The sequence below is a fragment of the Patella vulgata genome, chromosome 2, assembly GCF_932274485.2.
Source record: "Patella vulgata chromosome 2, xgPatVulg1.2, whole genome shotgun sequence".
NCBI lineage: Eukaryota > Metazoa > Mollusca > Gastropoda > Patellidae > Patella > Patella vulgata.
This window is the reverse complement of record NC_065880.2, coordinates 83,249,039-83,265,980: the sequence shown is the minus strand read 5'-3', so window position 1 is coordinate 83,265,980 and position 16,942 is coordinate 83,249,039. Positions and strand designations below refer to the sequence as shown.

The 16,942-nt window shown below is 35.8% G+C and overlaps 1 protein-coding gene across 1 annotated transcript; it reads right to left on the bottom strand.

Annotated features, from left to right (window-relative positions):
* Positions 1–2,820: 2,820 nt before the first annotated feature.
* LOC126812474 (uncharacterized) lies at positions 2,821–16,684 on the bottom strand. Its single transcript, XM_056098395.1, has 6 exons — positions 16,436–16,684; positions 14,441–14,607; positions 12,640–12,863; positions 12,319–12,471; positions 6,947–7,079; positions 2,821–2,851 (listed from the first exon to the last, which is right to left on the bottom strand). The coding sequence occupies exons 1-6, from the start codon at positions 16,682–16,684 to the stop codon at positions 2,821–2,823; spliced, it is 957 nt and encodes a 318-aa protein (XP_055954370.1).
* Between the last annotated feature and the right edge of the window lie 258 nt (positions 16,685–16,942).

Genomic DNA, 16,942 nt, shown 5'->3' with positions numbered 1-16,942 from the left:
CTCTTTTTCGTGGAGTTATTACTAAAACTGGGTAGAACACACTCTCTCTCGTTTTTCTATCATTTTTAAATTAAGCAGAGTAGATACAACCCAAAAGGGTGAAGCAGGTTACAAGACGGAATAACGTGCCTTGGATTATGGGTCTCTCAACCACCTCTCTCCGAAGTTTTAAGCTCCCTTTCAACTGGAAAATAGTTTTCAACACTCTCAAGCAGTGTCAAACAGCGATTCAGAAATGCTGCAATCCGAATGTTCCATAAAGCACACAATTTAGGAGCCCTTACTCCCTCCGCCAACTATATATTTATATTGGATTTTGTGCCATCACTGAATCTTGTTCCTAATTCTGAATCAGCGTTCACCATGTCCCCCAGGCGACGCCCATCCTTAGCTCTTTTACCCAAATAGATACCCCAGATTTCTTTCTGGATGTTAATGTGTTTTATAATCACTTCCTAAGTTAATAGATCCATGTGTTTTATAATCACTTCCTAAGTTAATAGATCCATAGTCTGGATCGCTCCAAGAATAGCTAAAAGGTCAGTTGAACACTTACATAAAGTAAAACATTGCCAACAAAAATGAGTAGATTGCCAAAAGTACGTTTGCAACTGGCCGTGACTAAAAGCGTCTATGCGTCATCAAATTTTCCATGGCGTAATCCACTTTAATATGCACTTATATTGATTTTTAACATTTGACTAAGAAAACAAAATAACAACGCTTGATAATCTCATAGCTTGGATTCAATCGGATTAAAACAGAGACATCGATGTTGTTGATGGCAAATAAAAATGGCGACAAATTTTCTATGTAGCAAGCAACATAGATAGATGGGATTTTCAATCTATCATATCTATGTAAATGCTAACGGAATTGATCCATTTCGGAACGATATTCCTCTTAGAGAATCAACTTTCACAACCTGAATAAAACACAGATCCTATGTAGCAAGCAACATAGATAGATGGGATTTTCAATCTATCATATCTATGTAAATGCTAACGGAATTGATCCATTTCGGAACGATATTCCTCTTAGAGAATCAACTTTCACAACCTGAATAAAACACAGATCCTATTTCGTTTCGTTTTTTTATAGTTCTAAATTTCGTTTTAGTAGTCTTTACTACACTAGGATCTAGACGAGTTGTTATATAACCCAAGTTCTGGTTGATGTGAGGAATTAGCCAATGAATCGGTCGGTTACGACGAGTTCTTGGCATACGGTCCATGGAACATTAGGGTACCCCAATAGAAACACCATCGCTGATTAGTTAATCAAATGTCTGACGTTATAAGCTCGTATGACCTCCTGACGCCATGTTCCATTACAACCGGTCAGATCGTCAGGTAGTGGAGGCCATCGAAAGTATAAAAAACCAAAACGAAATATAGATCTGCATTTTAATCAGATTGCAACTTTCACGATATTGCAAAAGATACCAATGGCGCTAAAATCATCTTTAAGACCAATTTTCTTTCTGTAATAAAGATTAAACTACAATGATTGTTTTTGTCTTCTATTTTAGAAAATTATTAAAATTTATCACACTCTTGTTCTTGTCTAATCGTCATTTGAGGAATTTTGAATACAATATTGTGAAAGTTAAATCCCTAAATGGATTATCCGTCCAAAATAGTTCAATTCCGTTCAGTATTTTCAAAGTTATGATTAATTGAAAAAAAATTTGCAATATTCAATATATAAACAACTCCACGCCACCTGAAAGCCAGGAGTAAAATCTTTTGATGGGCTTCTTTTGATGCGCCTGTTTCGATTCCGATTGAATGTAAACTGACAGACTATGTACCGTTGATATCTTGTTTTCTTTTGTTTTTAATTAGATGTTAAATAATAAATTTTTAATTAGATGTTAAATAATCAATTCTTAATTAGATGTTAAATAATCAATTTTTAATTAGATGTTAAATAATCATTTTTTTAATTAAATAATAAATTTTTAATTAGATGTTAAATAATCAATTTTTAATTAAATAATCAATTTTTAATTAAATAATCAATTTTTAATTAAATAATCAATTTTTAATTAGATGTTAAATAATCAATTTTTAATTAAATAATCAATTCTTAATTAGATGTTAAATAATCAATTTTTAATTAGATGTTAAATAATCAATTTTTAATTAGATATTAAATAATAAATTTTTAATTAAATAATAAATTTTTAATTAAATAATCAATTTTTAATTAAATAATCAATTTTTAATTAAATAATCAATTTTTAATTAGATGTTAAATAATCAATTTTTAATTAAATAATCAATTTTTAATTAGATGTTAAATAATCAATTTTTAATTAGATGTTAAATAATCAATTTTTAATTAGATGTTAAATAATCAATTTTTAATTAGATGTTAAATAGCTTATCAAGTAGAATACAATTATCTAGCTAATAAATAAGAATACAATTATCTAGCTAATAAAGTAGAATACAATTATCTAGCTAATAAAGTAGAATACAATTATTTAGCTTATAAAGTAGAATACAGTTATTTAACTTATAAAGTAGAATGCAGTTATCTAGTTTATAAAGTAGAATACAATTATCTAGCTAATAAAGTAGAATGCAATTATTTAGCTTATAAAGTAGAATACAGTTATTTAGCTTATAAAGTAGAATGCAATTAATGTATCTCATTGTAAAGAGAATATCAGTCAAAAACTGGTTTAATTCAGTTCATTATTAGAAATTTCATCGATATGATGCTTGCTATATAAAAGCCCATCCCCATTTTGTTGTTTCTGAATATAATTGATGGGCCTGTATTAAATCCGATTGAATTTAAACCGGGAGATTATTTAGCGTTGGTATTCGGATTTTTGTTCCTAAATTAAAAGATTAAACAACCAATATGAGTATATATTAGCGTGAGAAGATTTGATATTTTGGTGACAAATACAAAAGACACAATGAGAAACAATAAACATACATAATTTATCGTATGGGCGAAAACATATCTTGATAATATCGGTCTAATTAAAGTTTCTATATAATGTAACTTAATAATGCAGGTCTAATTAAAGTTATTAAATAATGTAACCTAATAATGCGGGTATAATTAAAGTTCCCTTGTTATGTAACTTAATATTGAGAGTCTAATTAAAGTTCCCTTATAATGTAACTTAATATTGCAGGTCTAATTAAAGTTCCTATAAAATGTAACTTAATGTTGCGAGTCGAATTAAAGTTACCTTGTAATGTAACTTAATAATGAGGGTCTAATTAAAGTTACCTTATAATGTAACTTAATAACGCGGGTCTAATTAAAGTTCCTATATAATGTAACTTAATAATGTGGGTCTAATTAAAGTTCATATGTAATGCAACTTAATAATGTGGGTATAATTAAAGTTCCTATATAATGTTACTTAATAATACGGTCTAATTAAAGTTCCTGTATAATGTAACTTAATAATGCGGGTCTAATTAAAGTTCCTATATAATGTTACTTAATATTGCGGGTATAATTAAAGTTCCCTTATAATGTAACTTAATAATGTGGGTATAATAAGAGTTCCTATATAATGTTACTTAATAATACGGGTCTAATTAAAGTTCCCTTATAATGTAACTTAATAATGCGGGTATAATTAAAGTTCCTATATAATGTAACTTAATATTGTGGTTCTAATAAACGTTCCTATATAATGTAACTCAATTCGAGTTCCAATATAATTTAACACAATGATGCGAGTCTAATTAAAGTTCATATATAATGCAATTTAATAATATTAAAGTTTCTATATAATGTGACTCAATAACGCGGGTCTAATTAAAGTTTCTGTATAATGTAACTTAATAATGTGGGTCTAATTAAAGTTCCCTTATAATGTAACTTAATAATGTGGGTCTAATTAAAGTTCCCTTATAATGTTACTTAATATTGTGGGTCTAATTAAAGTTCTTATATAATGTAACTTAATAATGTGGGTATAATTAACGTTCCTACATAATGTAACTTAATAATGTGGGTATAATTAAAGTTCCTATATAATGTTACTTAATATTGCGGGTCTAATTAAAGTTCCTATATAATGTAACTCAATAATGCGGGTCTAATTAACGTTCCTATATAATGTTACTCAATAATCCGGGTCTAATTCGAGTTCCTATGTAATGTAACTCAATAATGCGAGTCTAATTAAAGTTCCTATATAATGTAACTTAATAATATTAAAGTTTCTATATCATGTGACTCAATAATGCGGGTCTAATTAAAGTTCCTATATAATGTAACTTAATAATGCGGGTACAATTAAAGCTCCTATATAAAGCGACATCAAAATATAAATGATGCGGGTATAATTAAAGTTTCGAAATAATGTGATTTCAATATTCCTATACATTGTCGCTTTAAAATACACATGATGTGGCAATATATGACATTAAAACATACATTGTGTGACAAATTATTCTCCACAACTGAACGATTCAGGGACGTATGTCCGGTTACCAGGACATTGGGTAACATACATTGTATTGGGTTCAACACAAATTATAAACTTCTTGGGATCAAGGTCGTTTATGTGTAGACGATTGTTGTTATCTGTCAAATCAACACCCGGTTCACACGGGTTCGGAACACCCAACCATGAATCTGAAGATATAGTTTAGATATCAAGGAATCAATCAGACATTATTGTACGTACACGTGTGAACTGCTGTTTTAAACAATTTGAATATATTTACAACGACAACAAAAAAGTCTTATCGGGTAATTATTTCCAATAAAAATATGACATCTTTGGTATACATAGCAAGTAGAAACACAGACTCTTACTAGAAAAGTGGTGGATTTTATGGGGCGCACACAGGAGGACAATTCCAAAACGGAGCCCATCTCCTAGAGTGACGTAAGGAGTGATTCTTATGTTCTAATCTAATGGCTAACGCTTGTGAGAACATTTTCAGACATTGGATAGTTTCTTCCGATAAAAATGTTTTGGGGGGAATTTGACACACTTGCGATAGATAAATTAGTTTAAATAAGTTTTTAGTCCAAATCTATCATCAAATCACGCAGTTTGTACGCGGGAATGCATCTTTAACGTCTGATCGTTCTGCCCCAACCGGGATAATTAAGACAGGCATACGCCCGGCAGTGTACTATGCATATGTGAAAACCTCTGGTTAAAGAATCCGCGTGGGTGAAAATAAAAGAAAACTGAGTTATTGATATATTCGGATTCCACATTCATTTGATTATTTTGATAACAGGTTTGTTGTGAAAGTCCTGGCAGTGCGCTCGATATGGTACCGCAAAAACACGTACAAAAATCAGGCTTATTCCTTTGTTTTACCATGATTAATTCATAGTTTTTACCTACGTTATGATTTTTATTTTGACCTTTTGGGATATGAACCAGAGATATTTTCGCAGAAATCTCAAATTCACAATTTTCGTCCCAAAGCACGTCTATACAATGTACTGAGTTACGATGGCTTGTAGTATGCGAATCCTTTAGCCAGAGCGGATAAAGCAAGTGACATTGATTCCATTCATTATAATTTTTCGGGATTTTCTATGTATAATAAAGATACGGAGTGGCACGAAACAAGTTTGTCAACGGATACGCTCACCAGCAATCACGTGTCCTGCCCTTATCTACATCTTGGCAACCATGGCGAAAATTAAGCTGGCCTTAACAAACAGATTTAGACATGAAACACCCAGGTTCCGTGTGCACGTACAGAATGATTGACAGTTACAATTCGACGAGGGGTAAGTACAAATGTAGCATACTGTATGTCGTATAGCCGTCTTCATTTGTACAATTGGTGCAGAAAAGTACGACCTTAAACCTCATTTTACTGAATAACGGTATGACAAATAAACAAAATAATAATATTGCATCGTTCATACTATTCTAAGATGTTCCCCAACAACAAGGCATGGTGGCGATGAAGCTTACTGTGCACCAATTGGGGCTTGGGAATCGTGCACCAATTGCAGCTTGTGAATTGTACAACAATTGGAGCTTGTGAATTGTACAACAATTGGAGCTTGTGAATTGTGCAAAACCTGGAGCTTCTGAATTGTATATTAGTGCCATGTTTGAAATATGATAAAAGTGCTGTATATAATGTGGTTAAATGATAATACCTTTTGACAAGAACGTGTTGTACTGACTGGTCTGGACGTCAAATAAAGTACAGTTCTGTGGTTTGTTGTCCTTTTTGCAAGTCAGCTCAGGTCCTGAAAAACACCAGCACGGAATAGATTCTGTAAATTGTTTGATTTATTGAAGCGTAACAGTTTTGATAATTCTGGAAGTGTTTATTCCACTTTTGTCGGGCATGTCCGTCCGCCTTGTTGAGGACATCGTTTGGCTGATATATGTGATAGGAGAGGCTAAATTAAATACTATCTGAGATTATTTCAATGTATGCAAGAATCTTGAACACCATTTGAAACTATCTTACAGAGCAAAAACATTCAATAACTGCAATACCATTTGTTGAGGCGTTATCACAAGACCAGGTGTTGCGATGTTATCTCAAGACCAGTTGTTGAGACGTTATCTCACGACCAGGTTTTAGAGGTTATCTCAAGACCAGTTGTTGGGACGTTATCTCAAGACCAGATGTTGAAGGGTTATCTCAAACGTAAAGGTATATAATATAATTACCAAATAAACGTTATCATTTTGGCTTAGAATCGAAGAGAAGCGTTTAAATTTACACTTGCTTCCAGCTTTTTGTGACGAATCAGGTGATATACATATATGAATAGTCAATTGGAAATAAACTCACCTTGACCCTGTATTTGGGTTTGGACAGTCAATGCTATATTATATATACTATTGACTGCCTCCATCAACTCTTGATTTGGCGGGCTGGATGTTGGAGTGGCAGTGTTTTCAGATACCAAAGGTACACCAAGATCTATAGGTAATATATTATTGTCACCACACGTAAACCTGTCTTGATGGTATTGCTCTCCACTTGGACATTGTATGACATACATATTACCCTCAACATCACATTTGATAAATTTGGTAGAGTCGAGAGGATTCTGGTGGAAAGCTTTGATCGGGTCAGAAACATCAACACCTTTGTAACAAGGATTCACAACATTCACTACTTCACCTAGTGGAACAAAATAAATGGAGCGTATCAACAAATTGTAACATCAAACACCAAAAACTATCCGCCAAATGGCACTGACCACGAAGGTCAAGGTAACGGACAGGATAATGGTTAGGGTGATATCGCAGTCATGTTTCCTAAGAAGATCCAGTTATGACTGATAGGAATGATGGGAGAAGGAAATATGAATTCGCAGTCCCTATATCCATAGTTATAAGTTTTTCGTCATACAGTGTTTCTGTTTCAAATTTAGATGGGGTTTATTGTCCATTTAACCATGCATGAATCATTAGAATACGAGACACGCCAGGTTATTCGCCTTGCAAAAATAAAGGTGTTTATTATCCATTCGACCACATGTTTCCAATAATCAAAATTGATGGAATTTCAGATTTGTGCAACAGTTTAAAATGTTTTGTACACAGACTCCAGAAATCCCAATCAACAAAATAAAACCAAAATAGAACTCATATTGACCTACTTTTAAGTGTGTATTTGTTAAATTGACTAATTTGAAAATCTAGAGGAGTACAGTCCCTTTCTACGCCATCTTCTCGACACGTTATATCAGCTCCTGCAATACAAAAGTACACCTTCAACTAGAAACATTTTCCACAAAAAAACATTATTTAATAAAATATTCACCATTGAGCAAAGACAAAGTAAAACCAAAGTTTCTTAGCTATGAGTATGGAAGGGTGACGCTGCCAATATTAAATGTTCTGCTACAATGTCTTTTCCATTGATTATATGTAAAAGGTACACCGTACAAAGTCCTAATACCGGTAATGATAAAGTCAAAATACCTCTAAGGCAAAAGTTAAATGTAAAACGTCAAATGTTAAGTGTTAAATGACAAATGTTTTGTGGGAAAATGCTTTTTTTGACGTGTCTACATTTTACATTTCTCTCATTACATTTTACATTTGCGCTCTGCCACATCCCATGTGTCCTTCACGCTTTCTACATAGCAGCTTTCGCACAGCATCAACTTGCATATGCAAATGTAGGATATCACGTGACTTATTAACATATACGGAAACATGGAACACACTACAAGCCAGAACAAGGATATTCACGACACTATAACAGAAAATCAGCCTAGCACACAATAAGAAATTTACTTACCTTGTCACTATGAATGGTATTTTACCATGACTACGGGGTGTGGGTGTGGGGGCTGTGCAATGTCCAAATACGAAATTCCAGGTATCATGTTACATATTAGTAAAAAGCACGTCCTGTTTGTAAATATGTAAATAGTTTTCTGGTACAATCGTATTTTCATAATTTAAATCCAATAAATATCACACTATTAAAGGGGTATTCAAGTAAAAATACTGGTCTAGATACGAAATTCCAGATACCATGTTACGTATCACTGATTGTTCGTTTTAAATATGCAAATAATTCTCTGGCACATTCATATTTGCTTAACTTTACAAAATAAGATTAAAGTTGAAGTGATGGAAGGGTGGGGGGGATAAACTAAATTAAAATAAAGATACGGGGCTTAATCAAAAATTCTCTATGTCCATACTAAAAAACGTATAGTCATTCCTCTCTTTAAATATATTATTTATTTGTTGGGCACAATGCTTATATATTGTTATTTTGTTAATGGATCAAAGTTAATTAGGCTGTACTCAATTCTGTTTATAGAGAGACCAGAAAGAGTGGGGATGTTTAAAATATCAAAATACGGTATAAATACGAAATTCCAGTTATTGTGTTATAAATTACTGGAAAGTATGTTTCTTTTGCTGTTTGAATCTATCAATTATTTCCTGGCACATTCATGATTACGCACGGTCCTCTAGATAGTTTCTTATGGTGTGCCAGCTCAGCTTGATTTACTGATATCGTGCGGTGATTATCCTTATAGTATGCTGGTTTATAGTGTGCCGGGTTTCCGTATATGTTAATAAGTCACGTGATATCTTACTTTTGCATATGCAAGTTGATGCTGTGCGAAAGCTGCTATGTAGAAAGCGTGACGGACAAATCGGATGTGGCAGAGCGCAAATGTAAAATGTAGTGAGAGAAATGTAAAATGTAGACACGTCAAAAAAAAAAGCATTTTCCCACAAAAAACTTGTCATTTAACACTTAACATTTGACGTTTTACATTTATCTCTTGTCTTAGAGGTATTTTGACTTTATCGTTATCGGTATTAGAACTTTGTACATTGTACTTTGTACATATAATCAATGGAAACGACATTGTCGCAGAGCATTTAATATTGGCAGCGATACCCTTCCATATATGTGAACTTCTCAAAAAGAGTATAACGCGTTCCTACTTTCCTATTGCTATTGGTTCTTATATTTCAAAACGGTATATTAAATTAAGAAAAAGGTTTAATGTCCTACCGTACCAGCCGGGCTATCGAAAACGATAACACGTCATTCAGTGTACTACTAGAGGATCTGTAGACAAGAGGCTTTTCCTGGCCTCGTCCTTTTCATGGTACTACTATAGCAATGTGAAACCAGGCTTGAAGATGACCAGGAATTTTCTGGGGCCAACACCGGGATCGAACATGAGACCTCTTGGTTAGTGAATCATCATCATACTCATCATTTATCTCACTTTATTTTAATAGTGTGATACTAGTACTTACCTCCCTTTGTTTTAACAGTGTGATACAGGTGGACACAGATCACCAAATTTTCCTACGCCGTCACCCACGAAACAAGGGCCAAAGCTATTTTTAGTCTTCCTCTCCCTTTTCCCCCTTTTGTTGACTTTTTGGTGTAGAAACGAAGAAAAGGGTTTGAAAATACATTTTCTGCCAGGTTTTGGTGAATATTCATAATTTTGATGCGGAAGGATACAAGAGTTGAGAGACTGGTTAGGTTGAAATGCACGGCCTGAAATTGCATGTTTATTTGTCTCTACTTCCAGCTTGTGTATCTCAAGTTTTTCATGAAGAACCTCATACGTGCTTTTGGGCAAGTGGTTGCCACATGTTGCTCCATCTGTGGTAGAAAGCGTTCTACCCAACGAAAATTTGGGAAAAAGTCAGAGCCGGTCTAAGATACGAGAATTAACATTGGAGTCAATGGGGAAATCTTTAGTGATCTGTGGCCAGGTACCTACCTCCCTTTTTTAAAATAGTTTGAAACTGGTACTTACCTCCCTTCGTTTTAATATTGTGATACTGGTACTTACCCGCCTTTTCGTCCAGGATAACCTTTACATTAATAGTAGGATTATCACATCCTACAGCTGTCTTGGTAGCTGTCGGGTTGTATTTTTCACCCTCGTAGGTGATATACAGAGGTCGACCACTTTCATCTTGTGTCGTCATCACTGACGGCGATCCCGCTAGAGCCACATCACTATAGGCATAGACAGCAGCACTTGGATGATTAGAATTATAAGACGCATAGATATACACCACGCTACACGACACATCTGTCTGTAAGAATAATAATTCTAATAATAATCGGGGGTTTAACGTTCGCTTCCAGGATGATGTCGCAGAATGGTGTTTCTTAGGCTAAATCTATTTGATAAGGCCAGCTCAATTTTTATGAAGGTCACTGAGAATAAGTAAATAAGGTTATGACACGTGATTGTTGGCGAGATTGTAGGTTTGATGTTAGTATAAGCATTGGAGCTAGGTCCAGGGTTAGGTTTAAGAATTTTGGGGAGAGCTTAAGTCTCCACATAAGCACTGATCTAGGATTATGAACTATGACGAACAATTGAGCTGGCCTTATCATTTAGCACTAACAGTGTTTCTTAGATATGCACATGTTAAATCTGTAACAATATATGGCAGATTTTACTCGTGCCCATTAACACTTATCGGACGTTACTTTCCGTATCAGTGAAACTGTTTAAAAGGTGAGAGTCATGGAGTTTAACGTCCACTTGACACAAATTAGGTCATTTCGGGACTAACATATGGTTCAATTTTATTTCAACTCTACCCAACTCCTTTCCTTGTCACGTACAACCGCTGAATCAAAACCACGCCACTTGACTCAATGACAGACCTTATGACAGCGCGCACCCCGCTGTTTAAAAGGTATCCATACAAAGTTGTCCCCGGGTTTAAATTGATGGACAGCAAATAATCATCGATCAAGCCATATTAACCCGTCACGTATGCGAAATTGGCTATTTCTCGATAATGGACCATATTAGAAACCATTTTGTGGTCTCTGCGTGATCGTATATAAAGGGTCGTGTCAGAGACTTTGAGCGGCAGGGTTCCACAGTGGAGGGCGCGGGTAAACTACCCGCGAATGTGATAAATTCAAAAGTTTTGAGACAATATTCCTGCTCATTTAGGTGCATCCATGTATATGATTACTGTGGAGTCAAAACGGCGTTATTTCCATGAATGTAGGAAAGAAAAAAATATTCCCTGCGCCAGCGACGGAAAGGTGTGAACACCATGGACCTCCGCCCTTCCCCTCTGGACACACGCCTGATATATTCATACTTTTTTAGTGAACAATAACTTACAACAAGGGTAGTAGGATTAGTGGAATTAGCTGAAGAATTTGTGGTGGGTGCTGGAATGACAATGTTTACTCTTGTTTCAATCCCTGTAAAAGGTATCTGCTTTTCTAGTACCCCAGAATCAACACCAGGGTCGCGTTTGAATACTAGTTGAGCTACGAATAAAAGTATTACATAAACATTAAAAAGTAGGTATCCGGAACTTAGCACTGGGATGCAGGGTCCTACCTCCAATATATTGAATATAACATCGTTGTAGATGTCCCAATCCGACTAAAATCAAGGTCGACATCTTGATTGAAGCATCTGGCATTTTCGTTGTGGCAAAACCGTATAGAGAGATGAAATTCGTATGATGAAAATATCATGGGAAGCTATGGATTTTCAGCCCACTGCACGTGCGCCCATTACGGTGCTAATCTTTAAGAGGCATTTAGAGATTGTGAAACAGAAAAACGGAACACAATTTTAATGGGAAACATTCACTTATTTATCCCAAAAGCAGGACGTTTCGACAAGTATCCTGTTATCGTTATCAAACACATTTATAACGATAAGAGGATACTTGTTAAAACGTCGTGCTTTTGGGATAAATTAGTGATTATTTCCCATAAAAATTATTGTATTGCCTTAAACAAAATGAATAATCACGCCAAGACCAATTTATAGAAGCTGGGAAATGAGGAAAACAGTATTTATCTATCTAAATTAGTAACGTCTTACCTCGACATGCACGTTTCTGTATTGCGTTAATAATTGTCTCAATTTCAGAAAAATCCCTTAAAATGAAAACATGGGTACAATAAGGATCTGAGGAGATGACCTTTAATTCGTTTTCATTTATTTTATTCCCAACACCAATAGCGAACACTGTTACTCCTTTAGATTTTAATTGTATAGAGGCTGCTGCTGTGTCGTATAGATCGCCAGACTGTCCATCAGTTATTACCAACGCTACCTTTGCAGAATAATTTCTCATTCCTTTCTCGGCAACAAATACCTCATTAGCAGCCAGACTTAGTCCTTTATCTGTATTGGTGATACTGGATGGGTGCTCTATTTCACTAATAGCCTGGTTTAAGCTTCTCTCAGTAGAATGATCATTTAAATAGAACTCTACCAAAGCCCGATGACTGAAGGTAACGGCAGCTACCTGAGTCATTTTCGGACCTATATCCAAACGGTTTGTGACTTCAATCATAAACTGCCGAACTGTATTGAAGCCATCACGTCCAATACTGCCAGAGCCATCAACAACAAAAGTTAAATCTACTGCTTTCGTACAAACGTCTGTGGGACGATAAAATATTTATACAACATAAACATATACATTTGAAAATGCAAAGAAAAGTTATATTGCGATGTGGATCATTGATAGCTGTCGCGTATGACATATGAAATGAAACGAAATGTGGGTTTAACGTCCTACTGGGCTAATGAAGACGTGCATACGCCATACAGTGGGATATGAGGGAATTGTGCTCGGACAGTGGCGCTATGGCCTACTATTATATTGATTCCAACTGCCAAGGGATCTTTAACGTGCACGCCAATGTGTACACGGGACCCCGGGTTTTCGTTTCATCAGAACGACTAGATAGCTGTACTTGTCAGACCCTCGGTCCTGCACCACTGACAAACAGGAAACGACGCCGAAAAATCCCGATCAATTTTCTCGGCCAAAGCCGGGGGTGAGCTATCGCGTATGACAATATGTAATTCACAATACAGTTTACCGTGGATATACCAAATAAACGCTGTATATTCACGCACGCTGGCATTGCTGCGTGGCCCAAAGGCACAAGTAGTTGTACATTAATAAATATAGTATATATGTTATTGTTCTTTATCACAGTTTATGACAACTGGTGAACATGTTTTCGGATTATGGCAAGTTTGATTTATATAAACATTTGACTTTGTATTTATTTATAAGATGTATGATAGTTAATATTTTCTAAGGTTGGGTAATTCACGGGGCTGACTGTACTCGGTTGTCGTGATTTGGGACTCGTCTTGGGACACGGCTCGGACTCCAGCGACTTGTTCCCGCCTCTGGTGTTGTTAAATATGGGTCTTTCTGTAAAATATTGTTAACCGTGTCAACTGTATTGTTTACATGTAAAACTGTTTGTGTATATGTCGTCTGTTAGAGAGGTATACGCATGCGCGAAAGGAAGTGAGGACCGGTAGATGAGAATATGGCGAGAGAGAGAGAGAAATGGGGTTTAACGTCCACTCGACACAAACTAGGTCATTTCGGGACCAACACATGGTTCAATTTTATTTCCATAATTCGCTTGTGCGTAGGGTTCTGTAGCAGTGGGAGGAAAGCGGGGGACCCGGAGAAAACCCACGACGTTGGACAGGCGAACCTACTCCTTGTCACGTACAACCGGGGAATCGAAACCACGCTAGTTGACTCAATGACAGACTTTATGATACAACGCGCACGTGCTAACCATTCAGCCATCCAACCCCTGAGAATATGGCGGGAGTAAAGAGTGTGGTTTAGGAGAAAGAAATGATAATAAAAGTGTTTACAGACAATTAGTTATTGAAGTTTACAGATATGGATATGGGGATCGTTATTATTCCATAGAACAGACAGAAACACCGCGCGCATGCCAATTTTTATTAGCGCGATTGGTGTAGAAAAGTAACGTGTTCAAACCCATTTGATTTAATATTTTGCCAGATTATTCAATACTTACAATTATTTGCTTGAATAATATTTAGAAAGTACGACGTGTCTTCTTCCGGAGCGAACAGAGTCTTCCAGATCAGCGACTGTTGCGTTCGATTTCCTGATATTCCGTGTGTGGTATGTGATGCGATGTTATACGTGTACATGATGAACAGTGAAGCAGCCATGCCCGAATACAACGGCTTACGCAAATCTCTCCACGTAGTCCTCTGCCAGTTGATTCTCAGCCTGGTTTTAATATTTTCACAAACATATTCTAGAATACCAGGGCATGTCCGTGTTTGTTCGTACTTCTCCTTATCAACCTAAAAGAGTGTTAAAACATAACATAACTCAGTTGTACGCCCATTGTAAAAAAAACCTGATCGGTATCAAATTGCTCATTTCTGATCAGCTTTTAGAGAAAGCAGCTTCAACACAGCTCAATGACTATCTTTCAGAAAACTGTTTGTTTGGTAAATTTCATTCTGCGCACGGGCGTGGGAATAGTGTTGAAACAGCCCTCTTATGAGTGCAAAACGACGTTTTGCTAGCGCTCGATAATTAACGTGACGTCATCCTTGTGCTATTAGATCTGTCAGCGGCGTTCGATACAATTGATGATGATATTCTTATCCAACGTTTGCAAACACGTTTTGAATTTGGGGAAGCAGTTCTGGATTGGGTCGCACACAGAGGGTTGGTATAAATTCGAATCTATCCGATGAGGCACGTCTGGAGTAGGGTGTACCTCAAGGTTCAGTTCTCGGGTCTGAGCTGTTTTCACTGTATGTTTCCCCACTCGAAGATATTATTATCAGGCATGCTAGCATTAAATGACGGGAAGACGGGGGTTGTCTGGATTTTGTCCAAGTACAAGAAGGCGGATGTGCGAGTCAGCACTACAAATGTACGGTTAAGAATTGGTGCGACAGAGATCAGTCCCTCTGGTTCATGCTTTTGTGACCTCTAGATTAGATTTCTGGTATGGTCTAATACATGGACTCCATGACACAGCACTAAAAAAACTTCAAAGAATTCAAAATTCTGCAGCACGGCTTGTGACTCGGACACATCTCCATGAACGTATCATCCTCGTTCTTTCGAGACCTACATTGGCTTCCCATTGTACACAGATGTCGCTTTAAAATTTCATGATTAACCTTTAAATTAATTTTTGATCCTTCCGCTCCTGTGTATTTTAAATAACTCCTTTGGGTCCAAACACCGAAACGTTTAACAAAATCGTCAGAAGCTGCCGAGGCTCAGCTTAGCAACTATAAAGTCCAACAAAACATATGGGGATAGAGCATTTATGCACAGCGCACCGAAGTCTTGAAATGAATTACCTGTTTTTATTTAAAGACAATTACCATCAATTTTTAAATGTTTAGCAAGGTTAAAATAATTTACTTCAAATTATACCTACAACATTGTAAAGGGCGTTGTAATTATAATTTGTATATTGTAATGCGCTAAATAAGAATAAATTATTAATATTATTATTATTATTATTATAACGTCGAATGACTTTAAATTTTACAATATGTGTTAAAAGTAAGCCATTAATTATTGTAATAAAAACCCGACGAGTTCCGTAAATTATGTCAGATAGTCGTAGACCTTTCGAAGTATATTTATAATCTAAATCAGAGATAAGAATTTGGTGTCATCGTTTGACACGACTGGTGGAATATGTCTAGCCTCGTTCTTCGAGTCCCTTGTTACAAATGGTACTGAAATGCATCATGGTACACGATTCGTGTACCAATGGTATAATGTTTATTTTGTCTTAAATGTTGGATATCTGTGGTCGGGTGTGGGTGTGGGGTCGAATGGTTTAATGCTTGCGCTTTAGATGATATGTTCTGTTATTGAGTTTGGTAGCGTGGTTTCGATTCCCCGCTTGTACGTGATAATGAGCAGGGTCGCCTGTCCAACCTCGTGGCCCCCTCTTCCCTATATATAGATAAATAAAAATACGTCCAGGTAAAGAATTCACTACTTGACTCCATTCTGATATACATTAAATTTATCTGTCACTGTCTCTGTCTCTGTTTCTCTCTCTCTCTCTCTCTCTCTCTCTCTCTCCTATTATAGCAAGAACGACCCGCTCTGGTTGATGCTCATTTAATTAATATACAGGTAACTTACCTGCCAGATTCCACCATGATAACTATCTCTATAAGTTTTAGCATCTTCACCATCGTTTGATTGAACCAGAGCTAAACGTCTTAAAAACAAGCGATCAGAGGCAAATATACAATGGCTTCTAATGGCGTCAACCACAGCCTGAACGACATGTTCACCCTTTGCATTTTCCTGTCTGGTAAAGTCTGTCTGCGATTTAGTGTCATCAACATTCACCAGTACGACGAGGATAAGCAAGGCGTACTTCTTCATACTCGGTCACCTGAAATATTATTAGCAGTTAACAGGCAGTGTGAAGTTAGCTCGATTTTCGTTTTTCGTTTTGCGATATTGGCGAATAACGAAAAACGACTAGCTCGTTTTTCGATATTGGCGAAAGACGAAAAACGAGCAACTCGTTTTTCGATATTCAAACTTGAATCTCAAAAAAGCAGATTTGATGGATGTATCTACAGGATGTCTCCAAAACATATTTGATTAAAAAAGTATTCTAAAACAGACTAAAGATAA